At 44.5% G+C, this 20,004-nt stretch overlaps 2 protein-coding genes across 3 annotated transcripts in view; one reads left to right on the top strand and one right to left on the bottom strand.

Annotated features, from left to right (window-relative positions):
- LOC126545717 (uncharacterized) overlaps window positions 1-20,004 on the bottom strand; it is a 502,749-nt gene that overhangs the window by 368,549 nt on the left and 114,196 nt on the right. The gene's annotated exons all lie outside the window — the stretch shown is intronic.
- The window catches only part of LOC126545694 (uncharacterized), a 125,400-nt gene that overhangs the window by 32,208 nt on the left and 73,188 nt on the right, over window positions 1-20,004 (top strand). For both annotated transcript variants that reach the window (XM_050193638.3, XM_055061922.2), the window contains exons 5-8: window positions 1,410-4,523; window positions 17,726-17,796; window positions 18,836-18,917; window positions 19,019-19,144. In XM_050193638.3, coding sequence (XP_050049595.1) covers window positions 1,410-4,523; window positions 17,726-17,796; window positions 18,836-18,917; window positions 19,019-19,144 — 3,393 coding nt within the window. The remainder of the gene's footprint in view (window positions 1-1,409; window positions 4,524-17,725; window positions 17,797-18,835; window positions 18,918-19,018; window positions 19,145-20,004) is intronic.

A 20,004-nucleotide genomic window follows, 5' to 3' on the forward strand; every position in this document is an offset into this window, starting at 1 on the left:
CTGCTTGAATATGCAGTATAACAACCCTTATTCTATTCTTGAGGGAGAGACTGATTCAAATGAGGGCTGTTCCATATGATTCTGCTGCAGGAGATCCACAGTTGTTATGCATAGGCACCAGTTACGAACCCATGGAGTGGATAACTTATGCTCTTTAATCAGCCTATGCAGGGTGTTTCAGAACATGCACTTAAAAATAGGGAAAATGTCATAGTTTTGTGATATCTTCTGAATTTATTTTACCACAGAGGCATACTATACTTTAACATGACTCGGAGTAGTAATTATTTTTAACCGAACAAGTCGGACAGTTGATGGTAGTGAAATATTGAAGCCGGTTGTCCAAGGATTACATTACCAGTTCCAGACATACAAAAGCCTGATGCTGCTAATTTCTGCAGTGTTATCAATTACAGCCAATTTTACCTTGAAAACAAACTGAGCTGTTGAAGAATGCAACTGGCATGCCCTTAGCAGGCACTAATGAATGATGTCACTTTCCATGCCTCACTCTCAGCAAACAGTCACATAGGTGGCTGCTATGGGTGGGACAGTTACGCTCTTCATTAGTTCTGTTCTGAATTTATGGGTGAAATTGGCTGGAATTCATTATGCTGCTAACATGAGCAGTATCAGATTTTTGCTTCTCTGAAGCTGGTAATAAACTTCTCGGATGATGGCCTTCAAGTGTTTAATTGGTATCAATCATCTGGCTATTTTAATTAAAAATGTAGTTAGTTTAATTTTCAATATAATCTAATTACAGCCTAGAGTCTTCAGAATGTATGCCCCTGTGGTAAGAGCAATCCTAGGGAAATAGCTTAATTGTTGCTTCTTCCCTTTCTTTAAGGAATATTGACTGCATTTTCTGAAACACCCTGTATACAAATTTGTCTCGATTTAGGCAATGCATTTGATTATTTGGCCAATCTTACCATGTTTGCATTCATTTAAAACAATGTGCAGTGCCGTGTAGTATCATACTTCTCTCTTTTGATGAACACTACACTCTATGTGCATCTGGTGACATGCTGTTTCCTTGTTTCATTAGTGTCACTGCCGTGGTGTAGTCGCTTGTTATACACCTCTTGAGTCCCTTGTTATCCAGACTACAAGAAAAAAATGCTGAATTGCAATGATGCAATCTTCTGCCTGCATGCGCAAGATGCCTAGGTCGGGTACTAAAGCTTGCTGTTTCAAACAGTGTTTGTGAACAAGGCCTTTGTATAGGAGCCAGAATACCTAATAATACTAATTGCACTTAGTAGCGACACCTTTTTGGTCAGCATTCTTTTATTTCTGTTCACATGAATTTACTACCTGACCAAACAAGATATCATCAAACCATGGATTTCAAGAAGTTGAAGCAATGTATTACAGTTTTTTCTTTTTTCTTTGTCCATTTTCAGAAGATAGACAAGAGGAAGGTTGCACCTGAAAAATTGAAGGAAGCATACAAAGCTGGCAGCATTTCAAGGAGTCATGGCAAGCGAAGTGCAAACTTGGCAGCACTGCAAGAAAAGTACAAACAGCGGAGGATTGCACAGCGGTCTGCACCATCTAGAAAGCCATCAGCTTTAGGTCTTGGAGGAGGACATGCCCTCAGGTCACAAGCCACCCGTGAAGCGTCACACTCGGGTTCAAAGGGGGCACTAAAAACTTCATGCGTGAAGCCAAGGGAACAGTCGACCAGTGTGCCATTAATTCGACACCCTATTTCATCTAAAGATGAGGATATGGCTGCTAAGAACCGATTGGTGCTGAAAAGGCAGTTGAGTGTCCAGCTGACGCGCCTTCACCCACGCATTGCAGCTGGCTTGCGATTGCCCATCATGGCCAATACAGGAACCGGTGTTGTTACACGTAGACGCTCTGTTGGGATTACACCACATTTACGCAAAGCCAAAATGGTTCCACCAATTGTAGACTATGAATCGGAGAGTGAAAAAGACCTGTCGCCATTATCCCCTCCAAGGTCCCCTGTCATCGCTGTTCAGCCAAGGTTACGAGCTGCAGGAAGTAAGACTCTTAACACATCACAGAAGCCAAAGGGCAAAATTACTGCTTCAGCACCAGCATCTAAGAAGAAGCCAACTTCTGTTATTGCTAGGAAGCTGCTTAGTCGTGCCACAACAAGGATGCGACCTTCATCGAAAGCTCGCAAGGCTACTAGATGTGCAATGTTCAGACGCAAAACACGAAGCCTTGGTCCTGTAAAGGAATATCCGCTTGTTCTGGCTCTACCAACCAAACGAGGAGCAGGTCGCTTCGGTGGTACAGTTTCAAAAAATAAAGCTGACGAACTTGCTGCCAGGTTTGCTAAATCAAAAGCTCCTTTGACAAAGTGCAGTGAGTTAGTGCCAATCTCAGCTAGAGCAGGCTCTGTAGCAGTAGAACAGAAGATTAAAAAGGGCACAATATTCAGGCAAAATGACAGCATGGTAAAACGATCCTCTCGTAGGAGTTCAAGCGAGTGTTTGAAGGATACACGAAGCTTGAAACAGAGGAGTGAGGCTTCTGCTGCACAGTGTACACGTCAAACTCGTAGAGCATCCATTGGAGTGTCTGAAGAAGCACAGAAGGCCACTGTTGGAAAGAGACGTAGAACAGAAGGTAGCACTAGCACCACTGTGCCGAATCGTGTGTTCTCTGACAGTGATGATGAACCTCTTATCAGAATGGCTGGCCGCCTATCTGAGAAGAAAGCTGGGTTGGTAGATAAGGCAACAGAAGATTCTAATTCACAACAGAATAAATCTGGTTCTGCTCAAAGATATGGCGTTTTGTGCTTGCCGGCTCCTGGAATTCTTTCACGCAGAAAAGCAGCGTCTGCTAAAAACAAGAGTAAGCCCCCTCAAATTGATAAATCAAAATTGTTCAAGACAAGCCTGTCATCTGAGGGTTTTTCAGAGCCATCACCATCATCTCTGTCAGAAACCATTGCAGATGCTGCAGGAGACCCTCTTGATACTAGAGCACACTTTGACGATCTGGAATCAATGTCGGGAGGGGTGGAGGCCTTAGATGCCCTTGCAGGTGAAATCTCTCAGGTTATGTCATGTCGCTTAAGTTTTGGCAGTGCACAGGAAATTCAGAGTTTAATGACAAGTGAGTTCTCTGGTGCTTTTGATGAAAATGTTACCGGTGCCATGCTTCTTGGCGCTCAAGATAGTCGGTCAGCATCTTTCGAAGGAGGCTTGAATCTTCTGAAACGGGACGATACACCATCTAAAATTGATGCGTCAACAAACACGAGCGATGAAGGAATGGCTCTGCTTGCAGCCTCAACACCTGAGGAAGTTGTCATGACGCCAGAGGAGGTGTCTGTTGGAACACAGACGGGCATATGTGACACAGACAGGCTAAGCAATGATGCAGGTCTTCAGGCACTGCAACCAACTGCAAGGAGGCTCTCCTTTACTACTTCAGAAGCAAACAGTGTAGCAGCCCAAGAATTCAGCCCTGAAATACAGAAGTCATTCCCTGCATCGCCAAAATCAAAACCTACATCGCCAGTGCAAAAGCTTGTGCCTACTCTAAATTGCTCAACAATGCTAGATGCAAGAGCAGACCATACAAGTGTGGACCCAGCATTGGAAGTCAATGCTAGGAACAGTTCTAAGCAAACTAATACTTCCTTATCTGCGCATGCTCCCAGTTCAAAGTTGGGAGGGGCAAAGGCTGTGCCAGAAATGAAAGGGCTTCATATATCTGGTGCAGCCAAGAGAACCACAGTTGATGCGCCAGTGCAGAGGCATGGCTCACTCAATCCAACGCTTGGATCAAGGGCAAGCGTTGCAAGAGCAAGTGTTGCAAGAGCAAGTGTTGCAAGAGCAAGTGCTGTGAGGGCAACTGTTGCAAGGGCAAGTTTTGTGAGAGCAAGTGTTGCAAAGGCAAATGCTGCAAGAGCAAGTGCTGCAAGAGCAAGTGCTGCAAGAGCAAGTGCTGCAAGAGCAAGTGCTGCAAGAGCAAGTGCTGCAAGATCCAGTGTTGCAAGATCCAGTGTTGCGAGGTCAAGTGTTGCAACAGCAAGAGCTGTGAGAACAAGTGCTGTGAGGTCCAGTGTTGCAAGAGCAAGTGCCAGGGCAAATGTCACGAGTGATACAAGGACAAGTGATACAAAGGCAAGCAATTTGAGGGCAAGTGATATGGAAGCAACTGATGCGAGGACAAGCAATGTGAGAGCAAATGATGAAAGGGCAGGTGATGTAAGTGCAGGTGATCGAAGGATGGGCATTGCAAGGGCTCCCAAACTTGGTTCTGCCAAAATGGCATTCACTTTTACTAAATCTGGACCTTCCAAAAGGGGCAAAGCAGCCTCAGACGAGACCAGGAGGATCAAACTAACACCTTTGGACAGCAAGAAGTTTCCAAGTGGGAATGACCCAGCATGCCTTGTGGCTGCTCCTACATACAGGCCCACAGCAGATGAAATGCGGGATCCTATTAGCTACATTACCAAGATAAGACCAGAAGCAGAGAAGTTTGGCATCTGCAAAATTGTCTTGCCACCCTCTTTCCAGGTAGGTTCTTTAGCCTGGTCTGCTATGGTGTTTCAAAATTAGTTGTAATTGCAGTAAAAAAAAAAAATGTTCTCTTAGCTGCTATTAACACAGCTAGCTGCATCCACACTAGAAGCAGTTCAACTCTACATGTTTTGTTTACCTAATGTTGTGAGTTATATGAAGTGCTTGAATAAATCGACGTCTTACTGGGTGACCATATTTAGGTTCTACAGAATTTTTAAAAATAATTCATAATTACATTCAGCATAGTTCCATTCCTTGAGCTGGACTATTCAAAAGGGCGGACATTACTTGCATGAGAAATCGAAACACGTATTGAACTAATTAATGAAGATGCATTAATAACTTTTTATGAATTATTTCATTGCACATATTACAATTTACGAATTGTAGCCGGCGAGTTTGCAAGGCGTATCCACTTAGAATTAATTTTCAGTATGACACCAGTTTTGAGATATTCATTGCCAGTGTGCGACGAAATACATGGGCGCTCCAGTTTTGTGCTTCAGTGCATAAGAGCATTTTGTCAAAAAAGTTAGTGGAACAGTGCATTTTTACCGGGAGTTTGATGGTACATATCTCAAAAGTCTGTGCCATCCTCAAGATTTTTTCCTAGTGGATATGCTTTGCAAACTAACTGGCTACAATTTGTAAATTGGGGTATATGCTGTAAACTAATTAAGAAGTTAATTAGTGAATTATCATCAATTTGTTGATTGTATGTTTCCATTTCTCGTGCAGGCAATGTTCACCTTTTTGAGTAGTCCAGCTCAAGAAATGGAATTATGCTATCGATCACAAGTGATTTTTAAAAAATTATTTCTAACTTAAAAATTATCACCCCATGTATCTTGCAATGTTTACCTTGAAACTGTGCTGCACACTTCCTTTAAATTTTTTCTGCTTCATAAGTTGTGCTTAATAAAATGTGGTTGACTGCTTCCTGGTTGGTTTACAGTTAGAGATGGTTTTTAAGAATGGTCAAGATGTGACTTCTGCTTATTTCCGCTCATTTAGTGCAAGCATTTTCATTTCACAAAATTTGATGCTAGCTTTGAGCCAATTTCATCAGCAGGTGTGAATATTTGAATAGTTATGAAATGGTGTGGGAAAGAATGACAATTTGTGCATAGTGGCTACAAAAGGAAATGTGGGAACAAATGCAATAATCTCTGTAAATTTAAATTAGTGAAGCAGAACTGCTATAACAATGGAATACCCCCAGAATTGGTTAGGTTCCTATTTAAAGGTATTCTCATTCTCACTATTCTCATGTCTAGGTAACAGTAACCTTAGGCCAAGTTTATATTTAAATTCCTCATATCTTCATGTAATTAAATTTTATACAGCTTCCATATTTGGACGATTGTAACACGCAGTTATATTACTATCCAAGTATCAATAAAAGAGTAACTTCGTGCCGACTCTATACCGCACACATCAAGTAACGAAACATGAGTCGATGCGTACCGTGTTGAGACAATTTTATGGAACATACGAAGGCACACAGACATGCACACAGCTGAATCTTAGCGGCTAGTTGCTATTGTCACGTGGTGGTGACGTTAAGAACGCAGTGGCAATACTGTGAAAGGCAAAACTAGATTTTATTGGGCGAACCTGTGCCCACAAAACAGGCTACACTTATAGCACAACGAAAGCGGCGAACACAGTCGGCGATCGTCGAAAATCTGATCAGCGGGTCAAGCGCGTCGGCTTTTATAGAGCAATCGTCGAATGTTCCAGACTAATCGTTCGGACCCGCGTGCCTTCCACAAAGTTCTACACCATTCGCGTCAGGTGATGAAATCAGATAACATAAGGTTCGGCGACAACAGACAGCGCGTAGAAGCATCGATAACTTTTCATTTCTAGTCTCGTCGTTCGGGCTCCTCCACGTCCACTTTCGGCTATCCCGCTTGCGGAAGAAGGTATTCATTATCCGCATCTTATTCTGTTCTGCAAAGTCTACTAATAACTCTCCCCTGCTATTCCTAGTACCTATGCCATATTCCCCCACTGCCTTGTCTCCAGCCTGCTTCTTGCCTACCTTGGCATTGAAGTCGCCCATCAGTATAGTGTATTTTGTTTTGACTTTACCCATCGCCGATTCCACGTCTTCATAGAAGCTTTCGACTTCCTGGTCATCATGACTGGATGTAGGGGCGTAGAGCTGTACAACCTTCATTTTGTACCTCTTATTATGTTTCACAAGACCCTCCACCCTCTCATTAATGCTGTAGAATTCCTTTATTTTACCAGCTATGTTCTTATTAATCAGGAATCCGACTCCTAGAGTTTTCTTCAGGCGAGTGCATATGGAATAATGTCTCAAAAGTTGAGAAGAAGTCGCCTAACTCGTAATTAATAGCTTCATAGTTCCCTTTATCATATAGGCATACAGTTTTGGTGGAATTTTGTTGTCGCATGGGTTGAAAGGTGAAGGTAGCATGAATTACTTCATGATCACTTACCTCACAGAGGTAAGTTATGGATGATAGACTGTCAGGATCGCTGCTTAGTATAAGGTCGAGTACATTAGATGTGTCTTTTGTAACCCGCGTAGGCTCTAGCACAAGTTGAGTTAGACTGAAATTAAGACACACATTAACAATTCTTTAGTAATTTCATTGCCTATGATTAAAGCAGTATTGTTAGTCCAGTTGATTCGCAGAAAATTAAAGTCACCAAAAAGCAGGATCTCTGCGTTAGGGTGTTTTTCACTAAGTTCGCTCAAGGTGTTATTAAGTTTATGCGAAAAATCAGGAGTGTTATATGGTGGTCTGTAACAAATGCCCAAGAGAATAGTCTGCGATGAAGCGCTGCAGATTAGCCATGTTATTTCCAAGTCAGTCTCAATAGTTACAAGAGTGCATGATAAATGGTGATGCGCGGCGATTAGCACACCACCACCTCGTGAGATTTCGTGGTCTTTCCGGTAACGGCAGAAATACGGAAAGTCAGCAAGAACCTCAGTATCAATAATATCGTCAGTAAGCCAGGTTTCAGTTATTATCAGCAAATTACTGTTAGACGACAACACGAGGTTTGACAGAATATCGCATTTAGGAAGGAAGCTGCGTGCATTGGCAAAGATTATGGAAAAGTAAAGGTTAGCTCATGTTGATACCGTAGGGCAAGGGGCTTTCCCACGTCGAGTTGGCTGCTATTGCGATTCTTTCATACTCTGTGTGCGTTCAGCAAAAACATAGCGCTTATTACCCATAAACAGAGTTTTAAAGCGCAGGGAGTAAGGTGCCGATTTGCTTTTTGCGAATGAAACAAGATGTCTGCGGGCCAACTGAACAGGACGTGTAAAATCCTCGACAACACTGAAGTTCGTTCCTTTAAATTTACGGCCGTTAGAAAGAACAAGATCCTTTGTTTTATGAAAGGTGAACTTCACTATTATGGGGTGGTTACGATTAGCTGCACGATTGCCCAAGCAGTGCACGCGCTCGATTTCTTTTGGGTCAAGCATGATGCTCATGTTTGTGACAGTGGTCAATGATTACACCCTCCGATTGCGCAAACGACTCTAACCCTGAAGACTCATCAATACCATAAAAAATTAGATTGTTGCGCCGAGAATGGTTCTCGGCATCATCAAGACGCACTGCCAGCCTCTGTATTGTGCGTGCTGCGTGGGCAGCATCGGTATTCACGCTTTCTAGATCAGAATGCAAGGGGGCTAGGTTTTGGTAGTGGCTCTCCAGGTTAGTCATGCGCATGCTCAGATCGGATATTGCTTTGTCAGTTGTTAGTAACTGAGACTTGAGGCCTTGAATCTCGGTGATCAGTTGGAATTGACCTACGGATAGGCTCTTAAGTTCTTTTAGCACGACTTGACTATCAGGTCCAGGGTTAGTTTCGATGTCACCCGCCAGCAACAATAAAGAGTGAATAACATCGCAACACTGAACAACAATGTTTCGAAAGGCAGCAATGTGAGTAATGTCACATGGTAGTGACGTATAAAGAACACAGTAGCAATATTGTGAAAGACGAAACTAACTTTTATTGGGCGAACCGGTGCCCACAAAAACAGGCTACACTTAAAGAACGGCGACAGCGGCGAACACAGTTGGCAATCGTCAAAATCTGATCAGCGGGTCAAGCGCGTCGGCTTTTATACATCAGTCGTCGAATGTTCCAGAGTAATCGCTGGGACCCGCGTGTCTTCCACAAAGGGCTTGAGACGCACCACGTGGACCACTTTAGATCATGCACGGCGCCACTGTTAATGCGAAATGCCGTCTGGCACGACCTCATAATCCAGTTTGCCAATACGTCGGATGATCTTGTAGGGTCTGAAATAGCGTCACAATAGTTTTTCACTGAGTCCTCGTATCGGGGTCAAAAGCCAAACACGGTCACCGGGCTGGTACTCGACATAGCATCGTCGGAGTTTGTAGTGTTGGCTGTCAGTACGCTGCTGGTTCTTGATCCGTAGGCGGGCGAGCTGTTGGGCTTCTTCGGTGCGCTAGAGATAGGTGGCGACGTCAAGATTCTCTTCGTCGGCGAAATGCGGCAGCATGGCGTCGAGAGTCGTCGTTGGGTTCCTGCCGTAAACCGGCTTGAACGGGGTGATCTGTGTTGTTTCTTGCACCACCGTGTTGTAAACGAAGGTTACGTACGGCAGGACTGCATCCCAGGTCTTGTGTTCGACGTCGACGTACATTTCTAGCATATCGGCGAGGGTCTTATTCAGGCGCTCCGTAAGACCATTCGACTGTGTGTGGTAGGCAGTTGTCCTCCTGTGCCTTGTCTGAGTACACTGCAGAATGGCTTGGGTGAGCTCCGCTGTAAAAACCGTTCCTCTGTCGGTGATGAGGACTTCTGGGGCGCCATGTCACAGCAGGATGTTCTCGACGAAAAATTTCGCCACTTCGGCTGTGCTACCTTTCGGCAGAGCTTTAGTTTCAGCGAAGCGGGTGAGGTAGTTCGTCGCCACGACGATCCGCTTATTTCCTCTTGTTGACGTCAGAAAGGGTCCCAGCAAATCCATCTCGATCTGCTGAGATGGCCGTGAAGGGGGCTCGATCAGCTGTAGTAATCCCGCTGGCCTTGTCGGTGGTGTCTTGCGTCGCTGACAGTCTCGGCATGTCTTGACGTAACAGGCAATGTCAGTGATCCAGGCGCGGCCAGTAATACCTTTCCTGTATCCCTGATAGCGTCCGGGCGAATCCGAGGTGTCCAGCTGTCAGATCGTCATACAGAGCGTGCAGTATTTCTGGATGCAGCGCTGAGGGAACAACAAGAAGGTAGTTGGTGCGGACTGGTGAGAAGTTCTTCTTTACTAGTAGGTTGTTTTGAAGCGAGAACAAAGACAATCCTCGCCCAAATGCTTTAGGGACAACGTCGATGTGCCCTTCCAAATACTCGACAAGGCTTTTTAGCTCGGGGTCTGCTCGTTGCTGTTCAGCAAAGTCTTCCTTGCTTATTCCAAGGAAGGCATCGTCATCCTCGTCATCTTGCGGCGGCGGATCAATGGTGGCGCGTGATAGGCAATTGGCATCAGAGTGTTTTCGTCCGGACTTGTAGGTTATAGTGATGTATTCTTGTAGTCTGAGGCTCCACTGTGCCAGCCGTCCTGAAGGATCCTTTAAATTCACTAGCCAATACAACACGTGATGGTCGCTGAAGACTTTGAATAACCTGCCATATAGGTAAGGGCGAAATTTTGCTGTATCCCAAACGATAGCAAGGCATTCCTTTTCGGTCGTAGAATAATTGCCTTCCGCCTTTGACACCGACCGGCTAGCGTAAGCTATCACCCGTTCAAGTCCGTTTTTCTGGACTAGAACGGCACCGGCCTACTGGCATCAGTATGGATTTTTGTATCGGCATACTTGTCGAAATGCACAAGTACCGGTGGCCACTGCATGCGTCGTTTGAGTTCTTTAACCCTTTGACGGTCAATGACGTAAATATATGGCGCCGCGAATGAGTCTGAAAATGGTCGATGCCTTGTATTTACGGCGCCGTCTGTATGTTTAAAAAGTGCGCCAATTTCCTAACTTTTTCTTCTCTATCATGTGCTGCCACTATGTGGGAATACAGTTAATTTTTTTCGCGCTCCTCCCTCTCTCGGTTTTCGTTGCATGGTTTGTTTTAGCGCTACTTTGCTCCCGTGCATCTATATACTACCGCTCACGCATTGGCGTGCGCGCGGGCGGACGGCCGTCTGGATTTTGTTTCGCGGGTGTTTCGGTTTTTTTCACTTGTGAAACTGATGTGTGCATAGGAAGGATGCCACCGTGCATGCGTTTCCGTTTCTTTTTTTTTTTTTTAGGACTCACGAAAACTAATTGCCCTAGCTGGTTGGCGATAAGATGAAGATTAGCGGAAGCTTGTCACACGTGTTGCTTTTTTTGATGGGCACACAACCAAACAGTTTTCTTGAGTGCGCGCACCTACGCAGTTCGATTACGCTATTGACGTACGTATTAGTGTAAGAGCAGGAACATTTGAGGCTTGCGAAATATTCTCGTGTGCGGATTTTCAAAGCCTTGAACTATGTGCATAAAGATGCAACAAGTTCTTAATTTTGATAAATTTCCTTTTTTATTGTTGTTATTCATGAATGAAGAGTGCATATATACCAACGCAAAATATTTTTTTCTCACTTTACGGTCACCCCAGAAACATTACGGTCATGATTTTTCGAAATAAGTTCCTAAGAAGAATCGTAATCTGCAATAAAAAGAATCGACCCTGGGTGGTCGAATATGGCGAAAAAAATCGACCTTCAAAGGGTTAAATGCATCGTCCTGCAGCATTTCCCACTTGAGCTCGACATCACATTTAGTTAGATGTGTCAGCGGCTCAGTGATGAGTGAAAAGTCCTTGACAAACCGCCTGTAGTAGGCACACATGCCAAGGAATCTACGCACTGCCTTCTTGTCGATGGGCTGCTGGAACTTTAGATGGCGGCTGTCCTCTGTGGGTCGGGGCGGACTCCAGATGTGCTAATGGCGTGGCCCAGGAACAGAAGCTCATCGTAGGTGAAGCGTAACTTTTCCTGCTTCAGAGTGAGCCCTGATGACTTGATGGCCTTTAGTACTGTTGCAAGCTGCCTAAGGTGATCGTCCAAATTTCCGGCAAAGACGACGATGTCATCCAAGTAAACAAAACAGGTCTGCCACTTCAACCCTGCTAACATCGTGTCTATGACGCGCTGGAACGTTACAGGCGCCGAGCACAGACCGAATGGCACGACTTTGAACTCGTAGAGGCTGTCTGGCGTGATGAAGGCGGTCTTTTCTCGATCTCTCTCGTCGACTTCTATTTGCCAGTAGCCAGACTTGAGATCCATCAACGAGAAATATTTAGCGTTGCAGAGTCGATCCAGTGCGTCGTCTACCTGTGGGAGGGGGTATACGTCCTTCTTCGTGATCTTGTTAAGTCGACGATAATCGACGGAGAAACATAGAGTTCCGTCCTTTTCTTCACCAGGACTACACGCAATGCCCATGGGCTTTTCAACGGCTGCATGATGTCGGCGCACAGCGTTTCGTCGACTTGTTGCCTAATAGCTTCACATTCTCGCGTTGGAACTCTGTAAGGGCTCTGGCGGAGTGGTCGAGCGCACTCTTTGGTTATGATGCAATGCTTTGCGACTGGTGTTTGTCGAATCCTCGATGATGTTGAAAAGCAGTCTTTGTATCATCAAAGCAGGCTTCTGAGCTGTTGCTGCTTAATCATCGGGAGACTTTGAATTATGTCGAAGTCTGGTTCGGGAACCACGGACGTCGGGGTAGATGCGGCAGAATCCAAGAGGACAAATGCATTGCTGGTTTTCAGAATTTTTTTTATGTAGGCGATCGTCGAGCCCTGGTTTATGTGCTTGAACTTCTGCCTGAAGTTTGTCAGCAACACTTTCATTTTTCCTCCGTACAGTCGAGTGATCCCTCTAGCTACACAAATTTCACGGTCGAGTAGTAGACCTTGGTCACCCTTGATTACGTCTTCTAAGTCAGCGGGTGTTTCAGTGTCGACGGAAACAATAATGCTGGAGCACGGCAGGTTGCTCACTTGATCTTTGAGCTCACTCAAGGCACGGTGACTACCAGAGCTCTCCGGCGGTATCGCTTGATCTTCCGACAGCGTTATCGATTTTGACTTCAGGTCGATGATTGCGCCGTGTTGGTTCAGGAAGTCGATGCTGAGAATGACGTCTCGTGAACACTGTTAGAGGATAATGAAGGTGGCAGTTTAAGTCCGGTCATGAACAGTAATTCTTGCCGTGCAGATTCCAGTCGGCGTATTGAGGTGGCCTCCAGCGGTCCGAATTTGAGGGCCTTCCCATGCAGTCTTAACTTTTTTCAACAGGGCAGCGATGTGTCCACTCATTACGGAGTAATCGGCCCCTGTGGTCCACTAAGGCAGTGACTGCGTGGCCGTCGAGAAGCACGTCGAGGTCGGTGGTTGTTTGTCTTGCGTTACGTTTAGGTCTTGGCATCGGATCACGGCTGTGTTGCGTTGACCTGTGGTCGGTACGTGACGTCGTCAGGTCATCTTTTGTTGGCGTATTCTTTACTTCCAGACTTTGTCGGGACGGCGGCGTTTCGTTATGTCGTCGAGATAGTCTCTTCGGCGTCTTCAGCGGTGGCGGAGGATCTTCATCAGTTCGACGAACAGCAACCGCACCTCCATCGGTCGCTGCTTTTAGTTTTCTGGGTATAGGCTTGCAGAGCGGCCCTGGGCTGGGCCAGTGTATGGACGGTGCTGCGGCGACAGGTAGCGGCCTGGTGATGGTGAATAGGAGGGTCGTCGAGGGCTCAACTAAGTAGCGGTGATCTAGTCGGCGATATTTTCATGAGGGTATTCACCTTGCCGCGAGCACAAAGCGTTGACAATGAACCCTCGTAGTCCCATTTCGCGGTATGGACATCGGCAGTAGACATGTCCGACTTCCCCCCAGCGATAGCAGAATGGGCGGTGGGTGGGGGCACGCCAAATGTCCATCTTCCTCGGGTGGCTGTGCTGGTCGACGGGCGGGCGTGCTGGCAGCAGCGGCAGCAGTGGGCGACGGAATTGCGGCATTACAGGACCCTGGCATGGTTGCAGAGGGGGGCCTTGACGATGGGCGACTGTGGCGTATGTCATCGCTTTTGGCACGGGAAGCGACGATTCGGGCTGCACTTTGGTACCACCCAGTGACCGTCGAAGTTCATCCTTGACGATGTCAGTGAATGAGGTGACCTGAGGTCGGACGAAAAAAACATCTTGCGCAGTTCTTTGCGCACAATGACCCTGATAGTCTCTAGGAGGTCACTGGAGCCCTGTGCTTGGATGGCGCGCTGCGGCGTAAGCACTTGGCGGTTATATTGCCTAGTACGCATTTCTAGAGTTTTCTCAATCGTTGTTGCCTCTGTCAAGAACTCAGCTACGGACTTCAGTGGGTTGTAGATCAGTCCGGTGAAAAGTTCTTGCTTTACGCCTCGCATCAAGAAGCGCACTTTTTTTCTTTTCAGACATTTCCGGGTCGGTGTGCCGGAACGGGCGCATCATCTTTATGGTGAAGATTACTATGGTCTCGTTGGGTAGTGTTACTCGGGCTTCTAGCATAGCTTCGGCCCTTTCCTTGTGCATGACGCTTGTAAATGTCTGCAGGGAACCACTACGGAACAGATCCCATGTTGTCAGGGTTGACTCCCGGTTTTTAAACCACGTTCTGGCGGCTTCTTCTAAGGCAAAGTATACATGCCGCAGCTTGTCATCGGAGTCCCAGTTGTTGAAAGGCGCAATTCGTTCATAGGTCTCCAGCCAGGTTTCTGGGTCTTCAGATGATCCAAGGAAAGTCTGTGGCTCCCTGCGCTGTTGCAGAACGATGAGGGACGCTGCGGCTGCCATTTGGCTTGTCTTGGCCACAATCTTCTTGGTCTTCTCAGGTAGAAGTCCATGCTGCGGGGGCAGCTGTTGTAGCCAGCAGCTTGCTCGATGGTCCGAGACTACGTTGGTGTTCTCTTTGCGGTCCGTGCTTGGATCACGGCTTGTCGGGGGCGTCAGTACATGAACGAAAAGCACCTCCACCAGATGTCACGTGGTAGTGAAGTGTAAAGAACACAGTAGCAATAATGTGAAAGATGAAACTACAGTGAAACCTCGTTAAACCGTAGTTGGCCGGTGCTTGGAAAAAGTACGTACTAAATGCTAGTACTGCTTAACCAAAATAGCATGAGATCACCCACTAACCTGTCAAAAATGGAACTCTTGAGAGAGTGCAATGAAAGGGGTTAAAGACATGCAGTATTTATTCACTTCGCGCTACAAAAGTTTTATTTTCGTTTGATGCCATGGAGGCCTAGCAGCAATGACAGCGGCCTCAAACTTACTGAAGCTGCCAGCCAGCTTTTCAGCCAGCCCCTTCTCGGCAAACAGTCGCATGGCAGATTCCTCATTGGCGCTGCATGTTCTCCGTTCATGTGGGCGGTAGCGCTGCAGAAGTCGCGGGGTGACTTTTTCATTGTGGGGTGCTGTTCTCGTCGCGACGATTGCATTCATGAGGCTGACGTAACGCGCAGCTTATGCCACTGTCGGGCCTGAATCGTCCGTGCTGTCACTTTCCGTGTCGTCCTCCTCACTGTCGCTAGTTGACACTTCGGCAACAACAGAGGCAGCGATGGCGAAAAGTCGAACCTCGTAGCCGACATCTCTTCGCAGCTGCAGCAGCGCTGCCGAGCAACTTCTTTGCATTCCGAATGCCACACACCGTAGTCAACAGTAGATCCCTGTCGCGTGCCAGCACTGACTTCTTCGTGTCACGTTCGATAGAACAAACAATGTCTGATTTTTCTTCTATGCTGAGCACCCGGCATCTTTTTTTATCTGAGCTTCGGCATGACGCAAGTCCTTGTTTGCACGATGCCAAGAACGCTCTCTGGCACGGCGCTGAAATGTTGTTGATGTTGATGTGGCTTCACGCGCAAACGCACAGGGCATTCTGAGGCTGTTGTTCTGATCTCTGAGACTTGTTGTTCTGCCGGGCTGCCCGATGGAGACGACGCACTGCCGTGTTTGCGCAACGTAATGTGGAAACACTATGTGTTGACCAATACGTATGCAATAAGCAGGTACGGTTTATGCGGATACAAAACACACTATGTTCAATGGCCGCTGAGTCTGGGATTTGACTTTACTACTTTTAAAACAAAACTACTGTTTAAGTGTGTACGGTTTAATGAGATTTTACTGTAACTTTTATTGGGCAAACCTGGCCCACAATAACAAGCTACACTTAAACAACGGCGACAGCAGCGAACACGGTCGGCGATTGTAAAAATCTGATCAGTGGGTCAAGCGCGTCGACTTTTATACATCAGTCGTCGAATGTTCCAGAGTAATCGCTGGGACCCGCGTGTCTTCCACAAAGTTCTACATTATTCGCGTTGCGCACACATGCAGTCAGATTACACAAGGTTCGGTCACAGACAGCTAATGGAACAATCAATAACATTCCAGAAACTTCCGATACATGCAGGCGCATCCTGCGCTGTGCGATAACATTCGTTACGCCGTAAAACGTGGTCGCCCGATAAAGATAAACAAGTAGACGTGTCAATATCGTCACATCGGTCGTATGAAGCAAAGCCAGCCATCCTTTCAAGTCCACTCCACGTGAAACGACGCTATCATGAAAAGTACCGGCAGCAGGGAGTGAATAGTTTGTCTGCCTCTTGCTTCAACGTGTCTACAAAACTTGAGATTATGCAACCTCCAGCACTAAATGCGCAGGCAGACAGTGCACAATGCTACACCATCTTAGCTCGCCCACCCCTTGCATACTCGACAGATTGTGTACCTCTAAAATAGTACGTGCGGGCTGTGTATGTGCTCAGCCACGCTGACAGCCATGTGCTGCCATGGCTGTGCTAGAAAAGGAGATGGACGCCAGGCAGCCCCCACTTCGGCAGTTACTCTCAGTAACGGCGTGACTTGAGAGGTGCGTTTGCAAGCAGCTGCACATAATTCAACCATTTGACTATCTGCGTCTGCAGAAGTTTCCATTTATTGTCTCGCTATTTTTTTAAGGCAGCAGTGAAATTTTGTTATGTTGATATCAGGCATAAACAAATAAATTTCATTATATTGAAGTTCAATATGCATGGTGTTCTATGGACAAGAAGTAATAAAAAGTTAAATACTTCCTTATATAAAACATTTCTTTATATTTAAGTTGTTTATATCGAGGTATAACTGTATTACAAAGTTAATGCAGATGTCTACAACCTCATTGTTTTGAGGTTTAACCACATTAAGATTGTAAATCGATTATCAAAACACATCAGCTTAATAGAAATTCTGATACTTAAATCAATTGGTGATGCTTATTTTGAGAATCCTGACAGCTTTAATATTCAAGTGAGAAATTGCATTTGACTGAGCCTCAGTTGTATCATTAGGCTTGCACTACATTAAAGATGTCCATCCATAGTATGTACTGCAGATAGTTCTTTCCAAGAGTGTGTAAAAAACACTTTTTGGTAAAATGTCCGAAATTCAAACATACTTAATAGCATATTTAAGGTAGTGATATCTACAGATTGCTGCTAGTGTTAATATTCTTGATTAATAGACATTCTTTAAGTACTGGCTGGCTTCAATTCCACAATTTCATCAATTAATCATGGGAGTTTTCCACGAGCACCCATGTCATCATTTTGCATGTTATATTGAGATGGGATTGCTCCAAATGCTTACTATTCTCATGTCTTTTTTTAAAGTTTTCTACGGTTCATTACCATTAAGACATGTATACTATTATAATTTTCTTGCATTTAGCTCTTCACAACATTTTAGCACTGCTACAGCCTGGCTGTGCAATCATTTGGCATCTGAAAAGTGGTGCAGGGTCCCAGTAATTACAGGCAGGTCATTTTGTATGCACATATTTAATGTAGGCCAAAGGTGTAAATTTTTTTCTTGTCGTATGTGGCTGTTTTCTTTCCTTTCTCCTCATGTTTGTCGTGTTCGAGTTAGCTGAATTTTAGTGCAATACTTAATAAGAAAATTCTTGGGTACAGAATTATTTGCATGTCTCAGTGGCTCAGTGTTGATATTTGTTCTGTCTATATCCAATATCTTTGCATTAATATGTAATGACAACATTTGAATCTTGTGTTATACAGTGCTTGTTTTCTTAATTCTCTGCTGCTTGCATAATAGTGCCATTTCTTTCTTCTTCTTTTTTTCAGCCTGAATGCAAGGTGTTTGATGACATGAGATTTACTGCTTACAATCAGTACATTCACAAAATGCTTTCAAGGTAACTGTTTAATACTATTTCTTAATGCAATAGTAAACGAGAGCCTTGGGCTGAGAATAACTGCATTTAACCAGTCAACAGATTAGAAATTTTCAAGTATAATACCTCGGTAAAACTTTTGTTTAATTTGTGCCACTTAAAGTGCACTGGAAGGTAAAGTTGAGTGCTCTGGTCGCATTGGATATACAAGTGCCATGGCAAGCCAGGTGATTTTGGGATGAATGTGAATTTCTCTGCGTCTTTTTTCACTGGTAGCCATTAGTATTGTGCATGCGTTGAATCCTTTGGCCCTTGTCACTTGAACAAGTGTTACCTCTTACTACTTAAATAAACTGGTGATGCTTGTTTTGAGAAGCCTGACAGTTTTAATATTCTAATAGGGGGAAAAAAGTTCTTGGAGCATAGGTTCTGTGAAAAAGTTGAATTTCTTAACAGTTCATGCTTGCAGCAAGTAAAACGTACTGCACTATGTCTGTTGCACATACTTTGCCAGTTTAGGCTAGTAATTGATCCAAATACCAAGCGACGTGCACATGATACTGATATATTCAGCTTCTTCTCAGATCATGTACCTTGTAAACTGTTCATGTGGATCGTATGTGCGTGAAGGTATCATTCATTCATTCATTCATTCATTCATTCATTCATTCATTCATTCATTCATTCAAATAAGCTGCAATGCCTAATAGAAGGCATCATTGTTGGGGGGTATACTGAAGAATGGTGCATCACAATGAACGATGTGCATACTTAAGTGAACAAAATAGTGTTTGGGATTCTCTTGCAATTATTAGGTTCATTAAAAGTAACTATTTCGTTGGGATAATGCATACATTGTTGCATGCAAATTATTTAGTTTTGATGATGAACATTGTCCTTTAGTTTTTTGGTAATTATGGCTAGGTCTGAAGAGATGTAACTACAGCATTAAATTACTGCATTTGTATACAGATTGACCTGGCTCACTTAATTGCTTAACAATAGTGCATAGCTGTAAATGCTTGTGTAGTTATTTTTGTTCATTTGCTGCCTTTACCAGGTGGGGCCCAAATGTGCAGCACATGGCATGCATCAAGCGCTGTTTCACTAACCAGGGTATCACTGATGACCAGCCGCCTTTGGTAATTTTTAATTTTATTTTTTGCATCTTGGGTATTTTGCATTCATTTCTGCATTCTTGCTATTCAGCTGTCGAACTAAATTTTTGTTTCTGTTCTTTCAGATAGGCGGCATAGAGCTGGACCTCTCTTATCTATACCACACAGTGCAGAACTTTGGTGGTATACAGCAGGTGATGGAAAAAAAGAAATGGCACAGGGTAGCTGATGCCATGCACATACCCAAAGCTGTAAGTCCTTGCTGACAGCTGCCTTATTTCTGACTCATATTGATTCCAGCCAAGGCCACAAATGATCTAGAAGCTTAAATAGTGCAGTACTGGATGTGGCATGTCTTTTTGTGGCCAGTAGTCTCCCCTACTAGAGCGTTATAAAGAATGTTCTACCACTGAAATATTAGCTGGATGAAGATAGATATATTAGTAAAGCCTCGTTATTCTGGGATTTCATGGAACTGGAATGTGATGTCCGAGTTATCTGAACATCATGTTATTGTATGGACAAAAAAAACAATCAAAGTTTACCAAATCAATTGCATTATTTAGCAAAGGGATCAATTACCCTAGTTTGGATTTTATGCGCTTCAGCACATAATTATAATTACTTATAATGCACTTTATGATCAGTGAAGTGTTAGTACATGTTTGCCTCTGAGGACTAATAAGTTCTCCAGTCCCCACTGAGTTGTCTGGACAATTTATTGCTTTCTAACTACCTACATTTTTTTGAGTGATTGCAGTCAGTTGAATAGCTGGTTGCTCTTTTTAGTTTTTAACTAATAGTAATAATAATAGTAATAATGGCAAAGAATTGGTGCACAAGCAACCAGCTGGCAGAATAACTTTGGAGTGTTCTTGCTTTTGCAAAGGTTGACACTCTTGGCCACTTTTACATAGTGCTTTCGTTTGCCTGCTGCAAGTCCATTACCAACTTTAATGTGTTGGCCATTGCATTAGATAGAAAGTGGTGATTACTGTAGGTGTCTACAAAACAAGGCAATTTATTGGTTACTTGGTCATTTGTGTGTGAGTTTAATTTTTTTCACCTGGGCCAGTTATATTGTTTTTGAGAGAAAAGGTACTAACTCTGC

The sequence above is a fragment of the Dermacentor andersoni genome, chromosome 1, assembly GCF_023375885.2.
Source record: "Dermacentor andersoni chromosome 1, qqDerAnde1_hic_scaffold, whole genome shotgun sequence".
Classification (NCBI taxonomy): domain Eukaryota; kingdom Metazoa; phylum Arthropoda; class Arachnida; order Ixodida; family Ixodidae; genus Dermacentor; species Dermacentor andersoni.